Here is a 22779-nt window from a genome sequence, read left to right as displayed (position 1 = left end):
GGTGTTTTGAAAACTTTTGGCATTTTTAAAAAATACTAGAATTTCTGGGTGAAAAGAACAGCTGTAATCGATAATGTTCCTTGAACTACATATTTCTCTAAAATGTCTAAGCTCTGAAGAGGGAAAAATAGATTCTGGAACAATTTTTAAATTTAGGGAAATAAGGGAGTATAAGTAGTGCCAAATTTGGCAAGTGGCCAAAGTAGAATCTCTGATATGTGACTCAGAATCTTCTGCAGTGAGGCTGCTTAGAAAGCTTTACAACAATTATATTGCCTTTTGAAAGCAAAAAGAAGTTTGGAAATTCTCAAAACGGGCGCATGCTAATTGTTTTATCTGCATTTTTAGGAAAATGAAAAGTCTCCAAGTCAAAATAGAAAAGCAAAAGATGCCACTTCAGACAATGGCAAAGGTAGAGACCATATCTTGCCTATTGCTTGCATGCCTTAGGCCCTCTGAAGAGATTGGGGTAGGCTGGTTTGTGCTAGACTGCAGTACCCTGGTTTGCTGTTTGTCTTTGCCATCTTGACCTGGATGACTGAGAATCTCCATAGACATTGGGGGAGGACACTACATAATAGCCATGAGGAAGATATTTAGCAGAGGCGTAAGCTTTTGCCAAAACAATATAAGTTTTAAGGAAGAATAAGGGATCCTTAACTAATGTTAATAAGATCTCAGCATTACTTATACTCATCTTTCATGTTTGTAATTAAATATATTAGCTCTTCAGAATAAGACAGATTCAACTAACTTTGAAATGTTGTCTCTAACCACCTGCTTACTAATATCTTTTGGAAATAATATTTTTTAAAAAAATTATGTCCCTTGTTTGTAAGTTAATTAAATATAATAACAGTAGCCATTTGTTAATTTTACTAACATTGCCAATAAAACAGATTTGGCTAACTTTGAAATTCAGTCTCCAACCTCCTGATTACGAATATCTTTGATAAAATTCCTTGTGTGTCCAATCACACTTGGCCAGTGAACCTGTTCTGTTCTATTCTATTCTATTCTATTCTGTTCTGTTCTGTTCTGTTCTATTCTATTCTATTCTATTCTATTCTATTCTATTCTATTCTATTCTATTCTAAATGTCTCTCTCTTTTTTAAAAAATGTTTTGAAAAAATATTTTTTGCGCGGCTTTTTTTGTAGGTTGCTACATGCTTCCAGTTAACCTATTTTTTTTAAGAAATGGCCAAGCTGTTTGACAAGGTTTTTGTTTGTGCAGATGGCCTTGCCTACTCCGCCTTGCTAAAAAATGAACTCCTTGGAGCTGGTATTGAGAAAGTCCAAGATCCACAGACTGAGGACAGGAGGCTGCAGCCCTCTACGCCTGAGAAGAAGAGCCTTTTCACGGTATTGAAAAATGAGTCTTCAGATATCGGGTCTTAAGTATTGTGTCTTGCAAAACATTTTAAAAAGATACATCAGGAAGCAAGTTAGCCAGCTGTCTTCAAACAGAGTTGTGATACATGCTCTAACACAGTGGTCTCCAACTGGTGGTTTGTGGACCACTGGTGGTCCGTGAGAAAATTTTGGTGGTCCGCAGAAAAATTATTTGCATTTTTATATTGCGCTAAATCAGGGATCCTCAAACTACTGCCCCTGGGTCGGATATGTGCAATGAACATTTGTGTTGCTGCAGAGAGTCTCCCCCATCGGGGTCTTTTTGTGCAGGTCAGAGGGGGGCAGAAATTCCGACTTGGGGTCTGCTTCAGCCTCCTGGTGCAGGGCTTTGGGCAAAGGCTGGAGGGAAGTGCTGCTGGTGGCAAAGAGCTGGAGGGCCTTGTTCCAGTGGGACTGCATCATGGCCTGGAACTGGCTGACCATCTCAGCCTGCTGAGCCTCCAGGCACCACTACCTGGCCTTACACACCTGCAGGTCTTCCCTCTGCTTGGAAAGCCTGTGCTCTCGTAGGCTTCAGTGAAATGCTTCTGCTGAGCCTCCTCCTCGGTCAGATCCAATTTGAACTGAGCCAGCTGTTTTGCCAACTCTTTCTCATGGGGGCTACTTAGCTCCAACAACTGCTTCCTGCTGGGGCCCTAAGGAGCCCTGGCAAGCAGGCAAGGAGTGGTTGAGAGGGGAGGGGCAAGAAGAGGCCAGTGTGATGCCCCTCGATGTGAGTGACATCAAGTTGGCCCCGCCCACTCAGTCACATGACCACCTAGGCACAACCACCCAGCCGGTCATTAGGCAGATCATATTAACGGTCTGTGGGATTTAAAATTATGAATTTAGTGGTCCCTGAGGCCCAAAAGGTTGGTGACTCCTAACATGTTTATAAAGCCGTTATTTTGAATACTTTGCATAGTTCTAATATCTTTGATCTTTGTTAAGGCGCTGAGTCTCCTCCCATTAAAATTAAAAAAGAACTTTAAAATGCAACAAAAAATCTTGAAACAAATTGAAAAGAATTACATCATAAAACAATGTGAAGTTATTTATTGTTTTTCTAACATGTTGCTTGTCTGAAAGCAAACAAAGATAAGCCACTGGGGAGGCTATTTCAGAGTTTTTTCTTAATTACAGCTGAAAAAGATGTGGCTGAAGCAGATTCTTGAGTCACTCTCTGTTTCTTACCTTGTTGCCTATTGAAGGAAGGCTGAAGACAAAGAAAAATAAACAGGCTGTAAGCATTTGACAGATAGGAAGGCAAGACTTACTTCATACATACAGTACATTGCACTAAGCCGGGTTCTTGTTGAATAGTCACAATGCATGGGGTTCAGAGAGCATGTTAAGCCAAAATGAAATAAATATGATAGCTTAGTGCAATATGTGAAGTCTGAATGGATTGTGAAATCAAGTGCTTATTCTTTGGGAGAAAACTCAGTTTGCTAATTTGGGGATAATTGTTTTCTCCTTGTTAATGTAGTATTCCCTCACCACAAAACGTTCCAGTCCTGATGATGGCAACGAGGTCTCTCCATACTCCCTCTCCCCTGTCAGCAACAAAAGGTTGGCTACCATTTGAAATGGGATGGTGGTTATCCGTGCAGAATAATAATCTTGGAACTAATGCCACCTTGTGGTTTGCAAACTGGAAGTTGAATTGAAATTTGTTGTGCTTACTAGTGGTATTATTAAAAGAGCCATAGTGGCACAGTGGTCAGAATGAATTACTGCAGCTCACTCCAAGAGTTTGATTCTAAGCAGCTCAAGGTTGACTCGGCCTTCCATCCTTCCGAGTTCAGTAAAATGAGCCAGACTGTTGGGGGCAATATGCTGACTTTGTAAATTGGTTAGAGCGGGCTGTAAAGCGGTATATACCGTGTATACTTGAGTATAAGCTGAGTTTTTCAGCACATTTTTTGTGCTGAAAAAAAAAAAAAAAACCCTCGGCTTATACTCGAGTGAGATTCCCTCTGAAAAAAAAATGGTGTGGAGCTCCGGAGCTGGGCAGCCGCTTCCCTGCTTCTGTGTTTCCTTTGCAACTTGTAAGCATGGGGGTAATCGGAAGCAGAAAAGTTCTTGCATGAGTATATATTGTTTTTTCTTTTTTTAACTGTTTTTTTTTTGGGGGGGGGAAAGACCCACCGTCATGTGAGAATGCTCAGACACAAAATCTATCCGCCTGAAAATAAGTGTGTGTGTGAGGGGGATTTTAACAGAGGGAAGACATAGGGAGAAGGCAAAAGCGATGGAAGATCCTTCAGGGGAAACTGAGGGGGAGACTCACCCTTGGTCCAGATGAGCCCCCTTCCCCACCCCTAAGGAAGCAGAGGCAGCCAGCAAGGGCAGGCAAGCCCCACTTCGCAGACTCCGTCCGTCCTCACTCCCACCCAAAGCCACGAAGTCCCCCAATCGCCAGCCCAGAATCGCCCTCCCCTCAGGGGGCAGCCACGCCACCCAGTGTTTCCTGAGACAAGAAGCTCCGCCGTGCAATGAAAGCGCCCTGGCTCTAGGCTCGTGGGCTCAGAAAACAATGTGAGCCGAGGTGGCTTTGGCTCCGCTTGGCTTCGTTTCCTCAGCCCCAGGTGCTTTCAGTCCGCTCGGGAGGAGGGGGAGGAGGTGGTGGCGGCGGCTCGCATTGTTTTCTGAGCTCTGGGCGTGGCTTCGGCTCCGCTCGGCTTCGTTTCCTCAGCCCCAGCTGCTTTCAGTCTGCTCTGGAGGAGGAGGAGGTGGTGGCGGCGGCTCGCACTGTTTCCTGAGCTCTAGGCTCAGAAAACAACGCAAGCCGCCGCCACCACCTCCCTCCTCCCGAGCGGACTGAAAGCAGCTGGGGCTGAGGAACGCTGAGCGGAGCCGAAGTCACCTCGGCTGCGTTGTTTTCTGAGCCCACGAGCCTAGAGCCAGGGTGCTTTCATTGCACGGCAGAGCTTCTTGTCTCGGGAAACGCCGGGCGTCTGCTGCCCCCTGAGGGGAGGGCGATTCTGGGCTGCGCGATTGGGGGACTTCATGGCTTTGGGTGGGCGGGTGGGTGGGAGCGAGGCCATTGACTTTAAGCTCTGCCGACCGAGTGTTTCACAAATACTAGTGGGACCTCCGTCCACCACCACCCCTCCCTCTTTTGCCTCCTTCCTTCTGATCAATCAGGTTTTCCCAGTATTTGCTCACAGCTGCGTTTTCTCTTCTGCCGTGCTAGGCGTTGAACGCAGGGATTTCTGATTCCCCTTACACACGCGTGGATATGCCGCGGGGTGTTTTCTTCCAAACGCCCCAAGGGGAGAGAACACTGACTTTCATGATAGTGAGATCGTTTCCCAAATTAATTGATTCACTAACCCAAAAGAAGATGATGATGACAGTGGGAGGCAGGAGTCACTCTCTCCCTTGCAAGCCCCCAGTGCCCGGCCCTTGCGAGAAAAAAGAAAAAGCCGTTCTTATGCTCGCTCTCTCTCTCTCTCTCTCTCTCTCTCTCTCTCTCCCCGGAATACAGTCAAGCTCTTTCCAGCATGCGCGATCCGCCCCCGCCGCTTTGCACCTTGCAAATGCAAAACCCCCGGTGGAGGTGCAAAGCGGCGGCGGCGAATCGCGCGTGCTGGAAAGGGCTTGACTGTATTCCGGGGAGAGAGGGGAGAGAGAGAGAGAGAGAGAGAGAGAGAGAGCATAAGAACGGCTCTTGCTTTTTTCTCGCAAGGGAGAGAGTGACTCCTGCCTCCCACTGTCGTCATCATCATCTTCTTTTGGGTTAGTGAATCAATTAAACCTTTCATGATAGTGAGATCGTTCCCCAAATTTCCCTTAAATCAGGGAGGAAATCAGAAACAAACCTTTGGACTGAGAATAAGCCTGTTCCTATGATGCCATTTTTGTTCACTGCAGTGTGAAAAGTGTGAAAAAACACACTTCTTTTTCTTCATCTTCTTGTTCCCTATTTACTGGTCTCTTTCAAAGAGGAAATTGTGAACATCAAACTTATTCTCAACTGTCCTAGTGAAAAATTTTATTGGTATCTATTTTTATTTTTGAAATTTACCAGTAGCTGCTGCATTTCCCACCCTAGGCTTATACTCGAGTCAATAAGTTTTCCCAGTTTTTTGTGGTAAAATTAGGTGCCTCGGCTTATATTCGGGTTGACTTATACTCGAGTATATACGGTAAGTCCGTTTATTCTATTCTATTCAGAAGGCATCTGAACCACATAAACTCTGGGTGTATTTGATTAATCTGATCTAGTCTTCTTTTTTTTAATAAAGTTTTATTCAGTTTTAACAAAACAAATAAAACATCTTATTTGAGTACATCATGGTTCCAGGTTATCACATTTCCATACAGACACAATTTCATATGCATATTCATCTTATGTATTCAACTTCATATCTTATTACTCTTTTTCCAATTTCTCCCTTTACTTCTCTTAATTTTCTTTTATGGTTATCTCATTTTCTGCTTATTCAGTTGTATTTCTTTTACCTAAATTTCTATATCTTTTTATTCATTGTACCTATACTTTCCTCTGTCTTGTTTACAATTTCATATGTTCTCTTCCAACATTCTTAAGAAGCAAAATTCCCCCATGATTGCCAATCGAAGTGCAACACCTTTAAATCTTATTGTTATTATCATATGAAATCTCATTAAACACTGAATTTGTGCATTCTGAAATTATAACATTCAGATTTCTAATATCTATTTTATATCATGTAGATCTCATCATTCAGACTTTGCTTGGTACTTCCCCTTGAAAATGTAAAAAGAAAAATTCTAATATATATATGTGTGTGTGTGTGTATGTGTATATATATGTATATGTATATGTATATGTATATACATACACATACATACATACATACACATTAATAAACAAAATAGTTATTCAAAATCATTCTAGTACTGGTACGAACCTTGTAAATCTTTCACGTTTCTTTTCAATATCTATCTTTGAGCACAATTGAAATGTTTCCCTCCCTTCTTCATTATTACTTAACTGTTAATAAGCATACCATTGGATAGTCATACAGTTTTATCTTGTAAATTATTTGCTATTAATAAGCAAAATAATTATTCAAATTCATTCTAATAACTGGTATAAATTTCCTTATAAATCTTTCACATTTCTTTTCAATATTTTAACAATCTTTAGAAACAATTGCAATGTTTCCCTCTTTTCTTTATTATTTCATTAATTATAAATAAACATACCATTACAAAGCAATACAGCTTTATCTCATAGATTATTTACTTATTTCATTTCTAACTCATCACAATATTCTACTGTCACAACACTATCTTTTGTACCTTTGCAGAATCCTCACTTTTAACTTAATTTAACCATTGTCTCTATGTTTTCTAGCTGAGCAAATACCTTTAATCCTAGTATGTTTCCCCTTTTTCTTTATTTCCTGTTTTTGTCCCTCATAAGTTCTTTCCCTTTCTATCTTTCCCCCCTTTTTCTCATCCCTTTTTTATACCCTTCTCTCTCCAATTTTCCCTTCTGTAGTTTTCTTTTCTGCTTCTCCTTGCTTCTATACTTCTTTTTCAGACTATGTTTTTGGCTGTTCCCTTTGACCTCAAACTTTAACTCCTTTCTCCCTTTTACCCCTTATTACCACATTTTGCATTATTTGATCATTAAAAATGGCTTCTTCTTTGTCCCGCCCTTCTTCTTGCTCTTGAAGCTTTTCCTTTTGCTTTTCATAGTTCAGGATCTCCATTTCAAAAAATTCAAATATGAAACTTAGAGATCTTCTTTCAGAAGTATCCCTCTAGGTACTTTTAGATTCAGGGTACCTTGCTTAGATGTTCTCTGTTGTTTAGCCCAGTCTGTCCTGTTTTCCTCTTTGCTTTCCACCTGCACAATCTTATCCAGTCGGGTTCTTCTTTGAGGTGGCCATTTCTGACCACCGCTGCAACCGCCTTCGGGGAAGGAAGTTTAGAACAGCCAAGAAGGAGAGACGCGGCTGCTCTCCACTCGGCTAGCAATCTCCCCCCTCTTCACCACCTCTACGGGGTGGCTTCAGCCCCGAATCCAAAGGATCAGGGTGTTCCAGCGGCGAGCACAGATCGAAACTGTACACGATCACGGATTTCGGTCTGTCGCTGAAGAGACCCAAACCGGAAGTCCATCTACTCTTTTTAATGTTACTTCCTAGACTATTAATCAATGAATATATTATTTCTAGGAATTTTACAGGGCAAAGCAGTGTTTCTCAACCTTATCAATTTAAAAATGTGTGAACTTCAACTCCCAGAATTCCCCAGCCAACCAGCCATGTAACAATGTCAGTGTGTGAATGAACAGGAAGGAAATGTGGTGTGGAATTTAGAACATTAGGTCTCGACCATTGCTCAGTACACAACTCTCAAAGAAAGCATCCCCAGCGTTTGAATAACCAGCCCCTGCTTGATCTCTAGCTGTTTACCTAGAGAGAAAGAAATAAAGTAAAAGAAATATCTTTTTCAGAACACAAGAAGAGCAGTGCTGGATTAAACAAAAATTAATTAGTCTAGCACTCATTTCTCAAAATGTGAAAAAGCCCTAAATAGGGAAGAAGGGCAATACCATCACCCGACTTGCATGCTACTTCTAGTTCTGCCAGGAGAATGTAACTCATCATGACTAATAGCCGGTGATGGTTATTCACATGGCTGTCCAGTTCTCACATAGGTGACTCCAGGCATTAAAAAGTCCACAACATAAAAACCCATACCTTCCCCCTACAGGGTAGCAGCAACATAATCAAATCAGCCATTCTCCATTCATGGTCCCCAGGCACACTGACCAAACCACGTCTTCAGGGCCTTTCGGAAAAGCAACACAGTGGAGGGCCAATCATACCTTGGGGGAATGATGATCCATTGAGAAGATCCTACCACCACTTCCTTTTCATGGTTCCATGAACCATACATCCCTAATAGACGGGATCTGCAACATACCCCACCTTCCCATCCTGGTGGGCTGGGTGGATGAAATAGGAGAGAGGTGGTCCTTTAAATGGTCTGGAATTCCTGAAATGACTTCAGGAAATAGTAGAACAGCCAGATTCTTTTGGCAATTTTAAAATATTTTATATTTTTTGTGTATATTTGTAGGAAGTGGGTCACCAAACCAGGGTATACCTGGGGGGAACGGATATTCCTTCTCTTGAGTTCTTTCCTCAACTTTGTTTTTCTTTTTCCTTTCAATAGTCAAAAATTACTTCGATCACCTCGAAAGCCCACAAGGAAGATATCCAAGATTCCATTCAAAGTTTTGGATGCTCCAGAACTTCAGGATGACTTTTACTTGAACTTAGTCGATTGGTCATCCCTCAACGTCCTTAGTGTTGGTCTTGGGACATGTGTCTACCTTTGGAGTGCTTGCACTAGCCAGGTAAAGCCTGTTGTTTGGAACAAGAGTTTACATTCCTGCCCTTGGACATGTCCCCCAATAGAGAGTCAATTTTCTCCTTATAGAAGTCTGACTTTTGACTAGCTTTGCGGGTTTCCTGCTCTGAGCATGCAACACATTTAAATTAAAAAACAGTATCTTTCAGCTGCTGGGAGTTTGGAAACCCCTGGCTTGAAATTTTTGTTAAGGACAGGATTTTCCTACTGCTTGGCTTTCTGAAGCCAAAAATACAAAAGAGGTTTCTGAAACCCAAGTGTATGAATTCCCTTTTTTTTTCAGTGCTTTTACAGAGATTTTGATTCTTGACTTTTTTTCCTCCCAAGGTGACGCGGCTATGTGATCTATCTGTGGAAGGCGATTCTGTTACCTCTGTAGGATGGTCAGAACGGGTTAGTATGTGATCACTGCAGGCCTGAGACCAAGATTGAGAGCCAGTTTGCTATAATGGCTAAGATACTGAAATCAGGAGAGTATGGGTTTTAGGCCTCCATTAAGCCTGAAAGTTGGCTGGGTGACTTTGGGCCAGTCACTTTCTCTCAGTCAATTCACCTCAAAGGGTTGTTGTGGGGGGGGGGAGTCACAAGTATTAAGTTTGTTCACCAACTTGAGTTAGTTATATATATAAAAAGAGGGGATATAATAAAGAGAAGACCAGAAAAATAGATAATGCAGTGAAAGCTTTAGAATTAAAACTCCTTAAATTGAAACAGTATAAGAGGACTAAAGGGCTAAAACCAAGACAGGTGGATCACTTTTAAACCTTTATAGTATGTGGGCAACAGAGCTGTAGCTCAGCAGTGCTTTGTAGACAGAAGATTCTAGGTTATATCTCTGAAATAGCCTGTTAAAGGATATTAATTGATAGAGATACTTTGCAAAGATGCCCCTTCCATAGAGCATACAGGCCGATTTCAGATCAGGTAATCCAGTTATTGCCTGTACTGATACAAAATTATTACTTTCATATACTTATACATATTACATATTTGCACTACCACGTTATCCTACACAACTTATCTTGCAAAACCATACAAAGCCCCCTTACCATAAAAAGTGCAATTCAGCGTCCTGCAGAAATTTTGTGTGAGTGAATCTGCATACATATGCCTGCGAAATAAATAACAACAAATGTTTAGGTGTTTAGTTGCTAACAAGAGAGAGAAAGAAAGGAGAGGGAGAGGGGGGAGAGAGAGAGAGAAATACGTTCTTCAACATTGCTCTGGAGCTGGGACAGTATTTGGAGCAGTGTTTTCCCAGGAGAGTGATAATTCCTGCAGCCGTATGTTTGATATCTTTTTCCCCCTGCTTAGGGCAATTTGGTGGCAGTTGGGACCCACAAAGGTTTTGTACAGATCTGGGATGCTGCAGCAGGAAAGAAGCTCTCAATGTTGGAAGGTCACACGGCCAGAGTGGGTAAGGAAAGCTGCGTGATGTTGCCTATTGGAGACATTCTATCCCACCTCGAATGTTAATTTTTCCTTGCTCAGTAATAAATTCTCATTATACTTAGCACTGTAGACAACTTTTAGTCATTGTGAGAACATCGCACTGGAGGATATAGCCCCGTTCTTCCATAATCCTAGGTTAAATTATCTGGGACTTGAATGCTTCCTAAGCCATCTTCTCCTGTCTGTGAACCTGTCCACGTACTGAGATCATCTTTGGTAATCCTACTTCATGTTCTGTTGGAAAGCTAGAATATTGTAACCTGGCATGGGACATCGCTGGTTGCTGCAAGTTTTTGGATGTGCTTGCCATGTGTTCTCCCTTAATATTCAGGTGCTAAGTGAAAATGGTTTTGTTCCAGAGAGGTTAGGATTTGAAAGGGTTTGTATTTAGCTGTTTTCTGTGGAGGGACTCATGCCTTGACTGTGGCTGTTTTTATTGTTAAGCTGCTTTTTAATTTGATAAACAGGGTAGATGCTCTTTACTTTTTAGGAGAGATGTTAACATTTCAAGGATTTAGATAATTTTTTAATCTGGATGTTGAACATGCAGAAGATTGTTCATAATTTTGTGTTATTTTGGTTAGCTGTAATTCTTTTTTTTACGAAAGAAAAATAATATATTGTGCTGCACAACTATCTGGTTTTATTCTCTACGAGCAATTAGCTAATGTTCTATCTAATCTAGTGGCTAGAAACACACCGAGTAATTAAATTGAGAAGGGCTCTTCACTCAGCAATTGGGAGGCGGGGGGGGAACCTTCCTGAGACCTGTAGAGTTGCTGTTGCTAGTCAAAACAAGTATTGGGATAGGTGAGCAATAGCTTTCTGGATAAACAAGGCACCAGTTATTGGAATATGCTTCAGAAGAGGTGACATACGCAACATTTAATCACTTCTTAGCTTTAAACAACAGGGATATTCAGTTTTCTTTCAAGACTGTAATTCCTTCATAGTCTCAAGGCAGTTCTGTTTTTTAGCGTTCTTTCATTGTTAAAGATGAAATTGTGAAATCTGGCATCCTATGCTGGATGTTGCACTGGAAGTGTGATGACCCAGGATGGGGAATACAAAATAAACACGGTCACGAAAACAGGTGAAGCCCCTTTTACTCCTTCACTTTGCTTCAAAGCTCCAAATATCCTTGACTGGAGACAAAAAAAACTCCCCCACAAGCAGTTACGAAAAGGAGGAAATGCTGTTTATACTAAAAGTGCCTATAAATTATAAGAGTAAAAACAACACAAACCACACTGAAGCAATTAAGGGAACCAGGCAAGATAAGAGCTTGAAGACGTCCACAGATATCGGAACACACACTGGGAAGGACACCAAACTCAGAGAGGAACAACAGACTATAGAGATATTTCCATGATTTGTTTCCAGCACTGATCCATATGCATGTCTGTCCTTTTAACCAGTTCTCACAGCTGCAGTCCATAAAGAGGATCAAGGCCCTTTCCTCCCCCGTAGACCACACCATTCACGTCTCTCCCTTATCCTCTCCTCCCTGCATGCCCTAGGATGGAGAGGGGATGGGCCTGGGTCTTCCTCTGACTGCCCAGCTGGTCTCTGCCCTTCCCCAGCCTCCTATGAAGAACGTCTCTTCATAAAGGATTTTTCCCAACTACACTGTTTTTCATGATTTTCACAACACTCTTCTGTTCTAGGTGCTCTGGCATGGAATGCAGATCAGCTCTCTTCCGGGAGTCGGGACCGGATGATCCTCCAGAGAGACATCCGGACACCTCCCTTGCAGTCTGAGCGGCGCCTTCAAGGCCATAGGCAGGAAGTGTGTGGGCTGAAATGGTCCACCGATCACCAGCTCCTGGCATCTGGTGGGAATGACAACAAGGTGCGGTTGGTGACCAGCTTGGCCTTAACCGCTGCTGATCCAGGGTAGCTGTAGATACACCACCTATAGTTGCTGCATTTCTGTGATACTCCGTAGTAGGAGAGTAGAGGGTTGAACCTTGAATTAAGAGAATGCTGGAAGCACACAAGAGCAGTTGACTGTGACACAATATGACACTGTTTTTTATTTGAATTTAAATATGTCTGAACAGTATGTTCATAGTAAGGTAATCAGAGATGGCAAAGAGTTCTTCCCTAAAGCACCACATAAGATTTTAAATTTGATCTGTTCTCTTACTGAGACTGTGGGGAGACATTTTGGCCCTCAGCCTCTCACCACTGGTTATATTAGTAGCAAGATCCATCTGGTTCCATTTTATCTCTTGATGACGGTGTGGTTTTCTGTATTAGGTTGGTGTTGATTCTAATTTTATCTTTTCCCATTCCTTTCTGAAATAATGCACAGTTTTCAATGTTTATCTCTAGTTTATTATTGGATATTGCTTTGATGACTCTTGAAGGATGCAATATAACATACACTTCAGCCTAGCTGCTGTTTGAAGTTCTGAGGGACCTCCCCAGAGCCATTTACAACCCATTTTCAAGGTTCTGACTGACACACACACACACACACACACACACACACACACACACACACATATTTTGGGTGCTTCGCAAGCCGCTCACATTTACAGCCGTTTGCAGTGTCCCATGATCATATGACCATGATTTTCAGCTTATTTTTGCCAGCTTCCGACAAAAACCTGCCATTGGTGAAAATGGGTTTTCTTTACTGCTGCTGCAAAAAAGCTTGTAAAATCAGGCACAGTCAAGAGGTGACACAATCAAGAGGCACTTAACGACTGCCATGACCATAATTCCTGGCTCAATGACAATCATAAGACGAGGATTACCTGTACATGGTTTAATTTAAAAAATAAATAAACAGAATATGTAAATATTTGGAAGAAAGGCAAGAATAGAAACGTTCAAATTTAAAACGTAGTAATAGCCAATTTCTCTTAAGCCTGAGGCCTAATTCCAAACATGTCATTGTATTCTAATAATGAATAGAACAGTTCAGTCCACAAACCAATTAAAATCTGTTTGATTATTGATGGTATTGATCTTTCAATTCAAAAATACAGTCTAGAACTCAGTGGATTACTATAATCAAAACTGGGCGATGAAAGAAAGTCCTTTTTCCAGTTGCTCTTCTTCCTCCCTCCCAGCGTGCAAAACACAGTCTTGGGGCAAAGAGTGCAAGCGGTAACTCGTGTGAGCCTTTGCCTCAAATGTTATAGAGCCCCTCTGCTCTGAAAGCATGATGCTCACGGGCCTCTCTCTCTTTCCTTTCCAGCTCCTTGTCTGGAACCATTCCAGCCTCAGCCCCGTCCAGCAGTATACAGAGCACCTCGCAGCAGTCAAAGCTATTGCTTGGTCCCCTCATCAGCATGGGCTCCTGGCTTCAGGAGGTGGGACTGCTGACCGCTGTATACGTTTCTGGAATACCTTAACTGGACAGCCGTTGCAGTGTATTGACACAGGGTCACAAGTGTGCAACCTTGCTTGGTCCAAGCATGCCAATGAACTGGTAAGAACCATTGGGCGATATGGGAGCAGCAAAGTAGCCTCCCTCCCTTGGTTGAGGCGTAGGAGAAGGATTCCCAGTTTGGCTCTTTCTTTTTTAGCAGAATTCAGTGTGACACAGGGAATATCATGTTGAACTTGGAAGCTTTGAGACATAGTTCTTTTCAGGTGGGTTTTATGTCTACCGTGTTTCCCCGAAAATAAGACCCAATTGGAAAATAAGCCCTGGCATGGTTTTTTTTTCGGGATGCTCATAATGTAAGACCTACCCCAAAAATAAACTCCAATTAAGATTGTCAGCCAGATGGATGCATTTAGTACTTTATTTCCCTGAAAATAAGATTTAGCCCACGGGTGTCAAACGCGCCATTTCACATTGCTGTCATGTGACATATCACAATGTTTTTTTTTTGCAGAGCTAGGGTGGGCATAGCCTGAGTGTGATGCATCTGACCCAGGGGCTGCCAGTTTGACACTCCTGATCTAACCAAAAAACAAGCCCTAATGCAACTTTTGCAGCAAAAATTAATATAAGACACAGTCTTACTTTGGGAGGAACACGGTATGAATATTTAACCATGTAGTATAATTGTAGTATTACTATATCCCCATTATTATCTTCTTTACTACCCTCTCTTATTGGGATGATGGTGATGATTCTATTGCTTTGCACATACACTAAGAGCTTCTACATCAGAGACAAATTCCTTGTGCGTCTAATCACACTTGGCCAAATAAAGTATTCTATTCTTTTCTTTAGCTGTCATCAATGCAGAAGATGCTGGATGCTAGAATAGCAATCATCCTGCTAGAGTAGGGCTGTTCCTCTCTTTAAAAGCAATCGGGGCCCTTAGCTGCTGTTAGTAGGCTTGGGGCAGAGTTTACACATTTTAATAAAAGCATACCTATGTTCTGTTATGTCCTTTGATAATTTGAGCACTGTCCCCTCATTCCCAGCTACCTTGCAGAGCTATTGTGAATAATGCATCAGTTTATGGGAGAAGTTACATCATTGGAGGGATTCTGAACTAAAAATGGAACTGAATAAAAATACTGTTTTTTGCTTTTATTTGGGGTCCTCAGAGTTCCCACTTATATAAACTTTTCTTTCAGCAACTTGTAAGGAATGTTTTCTATCTCTTGATCTCTGTTCCATCATGAAGCAGACCAAATAATTCCTTGACTGAGACAATTGAAAGCAAAAGGAGAAGGGGATAGCAAAGGATGAGATAGTTGGATGGTGTCATTGGCATGGTGAATATGGGTTTGGGGAAACAGTGAAAGATCGGTGAGGGGGGTGATTGTGTCTGGTTTGCTACGGTCCATATGGTCGCAGAAAGTCGGGCATAACTTGGCAACTGAATAACAATGAGTCAATTCATACTTCTTAACTGATAAGGATTTCTATGGAAAACCCATTTACAGGCTACCATCAACACCCTCAAAAGTCAAATTATAATTGGGATCCCCTCCTCGGCCTTTGTGCTTGCTTTTTGTTTGCAGCTAAGACCTGAAGAATATTCTCTCTATAGGTGAGCACTCATGGATACTCACAGAACCAGATCCTCGTTTGGAAGTACCCGTCCTTGACTCAGGTTGCAAAGCTAACTGGGCATTCCTACAGAGTCCTTTACTTGGTGAGTATGGAGTTAGTGCATCCATCCTTGCTCTTCTTGACCTTTTGATTGCCTTCAATATCATCAATCATGTTATCTTCTGCTCTGGTTCCAGAAGTTGGTGTTGACAATGTCTTGTGCTGGTGCCCCTGGAGGTCAACACTTTGTGTTGGTTCTCCTCCTTACTCTGGGGTCAAGTTCCAGTCTTATGTTGTTAAGGAAAGGAGCAAGGGATCCCCCGTCTTCAGTCCCTGCTTTGTGAAGTTCTTCGGGATTTTATATTCTCCCCACTCTCATTTAATATCTACACAAAACTGCTGCATGAGGTCATCTACTGGAAATATCACTGTATTTATGATACCCAGCGGAGATACCCAGATATCTCTCCACCCTTTGCATATTAAGTGATGATGTTGGCGTCCTTTCCTCTGAAATCTGGAACAATAAGTCTGAGTGGGAAAATGGATCTGAATGGGAACATTAGGCTTCGGCTCAACTAGCAAGACTGAATGGCATTGGATTTTTGAGGTCCACTGATTCCCAGAACCTACCACTTTTGGGTCTCGATGAGGCCCCAAACTGTGCAATCTTAGGCTTCTCCTGGACTCATAGTCCTGCTTGAAGAGCAGGTGACAGTTGTGGCCAACTCCTTGTTATGTTCCAGTTGTGCCCATTCCTGGACCAGGAGGCTCTGCTCACAATTGCTCATACCCTGGTCATCTCTCGACTGGATTACTATCATGTGCTCTTCATGGGGCTGCCCTTGAACTGCATCCAGAAGCTGCAAGTGGTAAAGAATATAGCAGCATGTGCAGTTACAGTATGTGCACCTCCATCAGCACAACATTATACTCTGGTTCAGCGGCACTGGTTCCCCATATGCTTCTGAGTTCAGAGTGCTTGTTGTGACATACAAAGTCCTCTATAACATAAGACCAGGTTATTTGAACACCCCTTCCAGTTACATCTACCCATTCCTTCGTGAGAGGCACATTATGGGTCCTGTCTGCAAAAGAATTTCATCTGGTGAGACCCAGAAAGAGAGCCGTTTCTTCCATGGCAGCTGCTCTGTGGAACATTATCCCCTCTGACTTAGATGTTCTGCCACTATGGCTCTGCCACTATGGCTCTGGCACTATGCCTGTGGGTCCAGTAACGGTGGGGAGCTCTTATAGGGACCGCGTTGAACTGATGTAGGATGAATTCTGCTGCTGATCGTGATTTTCTGGGTTTTTTTTAAAAAATGGATTATGAATACTTATTATATGTTCTATTGTTTTTAACCTGTTTTTATTGAATTATTGTTGTGAGCTACCCAAAGACACGTAAATGAGATGGGTTGCTGTATAAATCACATAAACAGTATTAATCGTTTTCCTCAACTCTCTTTTATAGGCAATGTCACCAGATGGAGAAGCCATTGTGACAGGAGCCGGGGATGAGACACTGAGGTTTTGGAATGTTTTCAGCAAAACTCGCTCTACCAAGGTAAAATCTTTTTTTTCCATGTACTTGAGCAATCATCTTTGAAGCTAATGCTGAGTTCCAGTGGTACATAATGAGATGATGCTTACAAGAAATGGACCACCTGAATGACTGAAGACAAAGCTTCAGCCTCAAACTGAGCTGCTGTCTGTCTTTAAAAATCTTTTTATCTTCTGCCCTGAAAGTGGCTAGATATGTACCTCTGGGGATTAATGAATTCCATCCCAATGTAGTGCCAGCTCAGAAGTTCAAATCCATGACTCATCATTGCTGTTGTATTCTGCACATATTTGAAGGCCGTCTTAGAAGAACTTAAAAGTAGGCTATAAAGAAATCATGCTTATCTTCCAGGGATAACAGTGAGTGGATTGTATTGGAGACTATCATCCTTAACATCCGTTGCCTCTGTCAGAAGGGTGCTAGGGACTTTTCGGGGACATATGGGAACCTAGAGTGAGGTGTTCTCTGTGACCCAGGGCAGCTGTTTTTCTGTTTTGATTGTAACTGGCAGCCTCTCTGGAGTTAAGACATGAAAGGTGGAGCAGAGCAGTCAATGCCTTGTTTGTTTTAAAGATGTATCTAGCTGCCCACCTTATGCAGCATAACCTCAGGTGGCTCACAAGTGACAGTAAAAACAATGGGGAAAAAAACATAAAATCCTACACAAAAATTCCCACTGCCCTGAAGCATTCCCACACGTCCATAAAGAACTTTACCTGGCTCCAGACTTACACTATCCCAATACCTGTGGGAAAAGCCAGGCCTTCAAGGCTTTTCAGAAGGCTCTGAGAATGGAGCCCTGGAAGGGTGGTTCCAAAGGGCAGGGAGCCACCACTGAGAAGGCATGCTGCCTGCCTCCCACTCTATGGCAACATTTAGGGAAGGCACCTGGAACATGCCCATCCTTTCAGATCTAGTGGCACAGGCAGATGTCCTGAGAGAGAGGGTACTATTACTATTAGTCCTGATGGCTAGGTAGAGGCTTCAGGTTCAAATCCAGGATACCATCTGGATATTAAAATTTGGGACTGGTAATAGGCAAGGGGCGATTTTCCCGTACTTTGCTGGCTGGCTTCTTGGAGACTTCCAGATACCAGTGTTAGCAATTCAGTGCTGGGTTGTTCTGGATTAGGAGAGAGATTGTTGTTGTGTTAATAGCTCTTTGGGCCTGCATGAAAGAGCCTGTAATAGTCAGATGATGGGAATACAGGTAGCCCTTGCTTGATGATGCTAATTTGGACCAGAGACTTGTCATTAAGCGACCTGGTCATAACTCGAAAAACCACACGAACTGTGCTGCTTAACGGTGGCAGTTTCAGCAGTTCTGGTTGCCATAATTAAGTGAGAACTGTGCAGGTCATTAAGCAAGGACCTCACATGACTGTGACTTCCTGCCAGCTTCCGCTTTGACTTTGCTTGTGGGAATAGCAATAGCACTTAGATTTCTATACCGCTTCACAGTGCTTTACAGCCCTCTCTAGGCAGTTTACAGAGTCAGTCTCTTGCCCCCAACAACATGGGTCTCATTTTACCAACCTCACAAGGATGGTGGGCTGAGTCAACTTTGAGCTTGGTGGGATTTGAACTGCCAGACTGCTGGCAGCTGGTGATCAGCAGAAATAGCCTGCAGTACTGCATTCTAACCACTGCGCCATGTGGCTCTTAAGCTGGTAAGGAAGGTCACAAATGACTAATGACTGCAGGGAGGTTGTGATGACCTACCACTCATTCAGCAGCGTTATAAGTTTGGTCACTGAACAAATGGTCATTGCACAAAAGTCACCCATAGTAGAAATGCTCCAAATTTGAATGGGTATTTTTGTATGGGAGTGTACATGTATATGTGTGTGGATCAGGGAGGGAGGGAGAGAGAAGAGAGAGAGAGGGAGGGAGGGAGAGACAGAGAGGGTGGGGAGGGAGAGAGAGAAAGGGATTTTCCATATTCTTTATTTCATTTTGTTTTACTCTTAGTGTTAGAATATGTTTACATTTCCAGGTGATATTACAACCCATTCAGAGATCTTCTGTTAAAACACTTCTAAGAAATGCAATGCTAATTGCTTCCTTCTCTGTCTCTTCGCTCCTAGGAGTCTGTATCAGTTCTTAACCTCTTCACCAGGATACGGTAAAATCAACCCACAGACTGTATTTTGGGATCAAGACCACTAACCGGCATGCATGGACCAGAAGCCTGGATTTGGGAGAGGGTGGGTGGGAACCGGGGGGGGGCAAGGTGTCAATCTGTTTAGAGGGGACTCAGAGATGCTTATTAAATACCTGAGTATGAATGCTACTGAGCATTATTTAGGGGGAGGGGTGGGTGGGAAGGGAAGGGAAGCTGGCAAAAAAAAGAAGGAGAAATATTTTCTTGTCCTCCAGGACAGGGGACAAGTGCGGAAGGGCTTCAGAGAGAGGAGAATCTGGAAGTGTGTGTCTGTATGTAGTGTGTGTGTGAGTGTGTGTGTGTGTGTGTGAGAGTGAGAGAGAGAGAGAGAGAGCAAATGCCCAAAGTGTGCCTGCCTGTTGGACAAATTTAAAAAAAGGAAGAGGAGCAGGGTTCATGTTAGGTCCTGGCCTTGAAGATGAATTAAAAAAAAAACGGATTTTGTGTATCTATAAAAAGTAAGCCGGCTCTGATGGAAGTAACACCAATGTGGTAAGTGGTGAAGAAGGAAAAACAACTTTGCAGGATTTATTTTCCAAGGCATACAGAGTTTGGAGATGTCCGCTCAATGGCATTTGGATGATCCCTGAGCGCATGGTGACTTGGTTTGTGGGAGCAGCACACTGAAAAGGGGAAGAGTACTTTTATTTAAGCCTTAATCTTTCTGCCCTCTAGCTGTGTTGAGTGCAAACAGGCTGTCAGTCTCAGCACGGCCAGGGCCTGAAAAACAGGAGGCCAAGCTGACTGCTCAGATAGCAGGGATGAGTGTAACTCTTCGGACGTATTCAGCTTAGGGAAGGCTAATATGAACCTGCAAGGCCCTATTTTGCAGGCCACATATGGCGCCAGCATCCTTTTTTATTGCCCTTAGAACACCTCAGCAGCGGGCAAAGCCAAATGTTTAGCCCATTATTTGTAGGTGTTTTTTAAAAAAAAAAAATAGTTGGAGGAACAATAGTTAAGGAACAAAATGGGGGTGGGGGAAGTTTTGCCATTCTTGTTTCCTAAAGGGCTGCTTTTTCCCTTCTGCTGATGGGAAAACAAGGCTTATAAGAGCCACCTGATGCCTCAACTCCTCCTCCTCCTCCTCCTCCTCCTCCTCCCCTTTTCCAGGCAGAAGAGTCAACCTAAAAGTTTACCTTCTTTTAGTGATGGCATTTCACCAGCCATAACCCTGCAGTCCCTGGGCCATTCATATCTTTTAGACGAAAGAACAGTCCTTGGCTGAAGAAAAAAAAGTTACTCAAACAGCACAGTGATATTTTTATGCTGAACATTTCGTAGGGTCAGAACGATTTTGAAGAGTTTCCAATAAGCAAATAAGCACAAATTTCCAGGAGAGAGCGGAGAGGACAGAAGTGTTGGCTTTTAAGTTTGACTTGGCGGCAAATGTAGAGAGATTCCAGAGATTTGAAAACTGAGGCTGGGCAGATTGTGTTTTGGTGTGGTGGGGGGTAGGAGTGTTGTTTTTCAAAAGGAAAGCATACAAGTTGAGTTCATACAGTATTTGAAAAGATAATTTGTAATTTTGGCTCTTAGAATTGAATGTTTGACTGATGCGCTCCCTTCTTTGTGTCCTAATATTAAAAATTGGACAACTTAGGGCTTGTCCAGAATGAGAAATGAGAGACCAAATTGGGAATGCAAAGAGGGAATCAAGAGTTTAGATGATTCGTGATTCAACCTGAAGGAGCCAGAGGTTTGATGGGTTTATGTTTAGTGTTAGGAAGAAGTAGATAAATGGAACATTTTTGGATATATGAAGTCCTGTAATTCAGTCCAAAGTGAATTTTTATTTTTAATTTGGTTGAATGATGATGTTATTTGAAGCCCAGTCAGAAATGCCATGAAGGTCTGAGATATGAAGACTACAGCACTTGATTTCTATGTGTTGCTTTTAAAATCAGTGTATTTTGTATTTTAGCAGCCCTTATTCCTCTTTGTGAAAAACTACCCCAGCTGTACAAACTGTTGCTTGTTTGAGGTGTCTTTGCACTTAATAGAATATTTGCAGAAGTCCAGTTCTCTTTGTGAGCATGTAGGAATCAACCTGTGGCCCTCCATGCATCGTGTGTATGTTCTGGTCTTCCTCCAGCTCTGTGTTTTGTTGATGTGGGAACTCCAGTTTGCCATCATCCTTTAGCCCTTTTGACTAAGGTGGCTTAGGATTACACTGATTTGTAGTCACATAGCACTAGACTGGGGGGAGATACTGGTGTGGAGGGAAAATGTTCTGCTTAGACTATGCAAGATGTGCTATGTACAAATGTCACAGAACCAACTGGAGTATTCTTGAAGCGCTGAATAGAGCTCTCCTGTTTCCACACAGAAGGGAGAGCGTTCTCCTGGATGGCGAGAATGTGAAGTAATTTCTCAGAAAGATTCTTTCAATTCCATCCGAGTCCCTGTCACTTTTTTGATGTCCACCTGGTCTACATGGTGGCCCCCCCTTTTGTTTTGAAGTTTGAACAACCAGCTTTGCCTCCATGTGGTATCTAACATGACAAATCCAGCGGTTAATTTTTTTAGGGGGAAAAAATGCCCGTGGTCTGCCACCTCCTGAAGGAGGGACCCTCTTGTTTACTTCCATTTACAACGTGCCATCTTGAGATCCTGTTCCTAGAGAAGAGAATGGTTGGAATCCCCAACTCTTGCTTTCTATCTGGGGCAGATGCCGCAAATGCCGGAGTTTGTGGTGGATGCAGCTGCCTCCAAATAAGTATTGTGTGTGTGTGTGTTGTCTCAGTTCTCATATGGGTTGCAAGAGTTGTTTATAATGATGCATGTTGACTAGTCATGTGTAAGAAAAAAACAAAAATCCACACAAGAGGATAAAAAAAAAATACAGGTTCCACAATTTGTATTTCTCTGTATTATCTTTTGGCCAGAAGTATCTGAAAATTCTGTTTTCGGTTTTGTGTGAATGTGTGGCATTCTTATGTATGCAGTGCGTCACATAAGGGGCCATAGGATGTGTGGGGTATGGTACAAAAAAAAAAAAAGTGTACAGCTTCATATGTAAAGTTAATGTATCTGACATTAAAGACTTGTGAATGGAATAATTTACTTTGTCAAGTGTCTGGTACTTTTCAAAACGGGGTTACATATTAAAATGCACTGGCACTCATTGGGTTGTACATTTATATTAATAATAAGCAAAATGGCACAAAGGAGGACGTTTTTAAATTTTCCAGAATTGATCTGGCAGATGATAGCAAAAGTCATGCATGCTAAAATCCAAGGACAACTGGTAAGGCAGTCTCTTCCAGTAGGAAGGAACCGTGACCAATGCTGAAAATTTTGAAAAAGCACCTTTGGGACAACCATGACCTACTTGGATGATGACAATGGACACTTGTAAATGGAAAAGTTGCTGCACAATTAAAAAAATAAAAAGGTAGAAAAAAGATGGCTAGTATTTCATTCCATCCATAACAACCCTGGGATTTGCATGCTTGTCATTTAGAGAAGAGTCACTTTTTTCCCTTTATCGTGTTGGACAGTGTTCAATTAGTGTAGTGTTTCTCAACCTTGGCCCTTGGGAAGATCGTGAGTGGCAATCACATAACCCCAGGATACTATAACCATCATAAATATATATGCCAGTTGTCAAGTACCTGAATTTTGATCATGTGACTGTAGGGATGCTGCGATGTTTGTAAGTGCTCATAAGTCAGTTTTTTTTGGTGCTGTTACAACTTTGAAGGGTCACTAAATGAAAGGTTATAAGTCAAGGGCTACCTGTAGTACAATTTCACTGTCACTTTCACTTCCACTTTCACGTAAAGTCAATCTATTTCTCACAGAGAGATGATTCAGTACTACTGGAGCGTCTCTTGGGGTTT

General features: G+C 42.3%; 1 protein-coding gene and 1 long non-coding RNA gene across 3 annotated transcripts in view; both read left to right on the top strand.

The window, feature by feature from the left end:
• The window catches only part of FZR1 (fizzy and cell division cycle 20 related 1), a 28077-nt gene extending 6081 nt beyond the window's left edge, over window positions 1-21996 (top strand). Inside the window, exons 4-15 of one of the 2 annotated variants that reach the window (XR_015741321.1) lie at window positions 349-412; window positions 1236-1363; window positions 2883-2965; window positions 8579-8762; window positions 9104-9169; window positions 10091-10193; window positions 11896-12080; window positions 13440-13673; window positions 13771-13837; window positions 15202-15306; window positions 16681-16773; window positions 18858-19056. Coding sequence is in view for 1 of the 2 variants with exons in the window: in XM_026698936.2 (XP_026554721.1) it covers window positions 349-412; window positions 1236-1363; window positions 2883-2965; window positions 8579-8762; window positions 9104-9169; window positions 10091-10193; window positions 11896-12080; window positions 13440-13673; window positions 15202-15306; window positions 16681-16773; window positions 18858-18899 (1287 nt within the window). In the remaining variant the exon portion in view is untranslated. Of the gene's footprint in view, window positions 1-348; window positions 413-1235; window positions 1364-2882; window positions 2966-8578; window positions 8763-9103; window positions 9170-10090; window positions 10194-11895; window positions 12081-13439; window positions 13674-13770; window positions 13838-15201; window positions 15307-16680; window positions 16774-18857 lie in introns of both variants that reach the window. The other variant, XM_026698936.2, reaches the window with a different exon arrangement.
• LOC148128405 (uncharacterized) lies at window positions 3351-5565 on the top strand. Its single transcript, XR_015741320.1, has 2 exons — window positions 3351-4018; window positions 5032-5565. It is a non-coding gene; the product is annotated as an uncharacterized LOC148128405 (long non-coding RNA).
• Window positions 21997-22779: the final 783 nt, after the last annotated feature.

Source organism: Pseudonaja textilis, chromosome 1, assembly GCF_049901715.1.
Source record: "Pseudonaja textilis isolate UNSWEBS1 chromosome 1, rPseTex1.2, whole genome shotgun sequence".
Lineage (NCBI taxonomy): Eukaryota > Metazoa > Chordata > Lepidosauria > Squamata > Elapidae > Pseudonaja > Pseudonaja textilis.
Note: the sequence above shows the minus strand (reverse complement) of the source record. Positions and strands in the feature narration are given on the sequence as shown.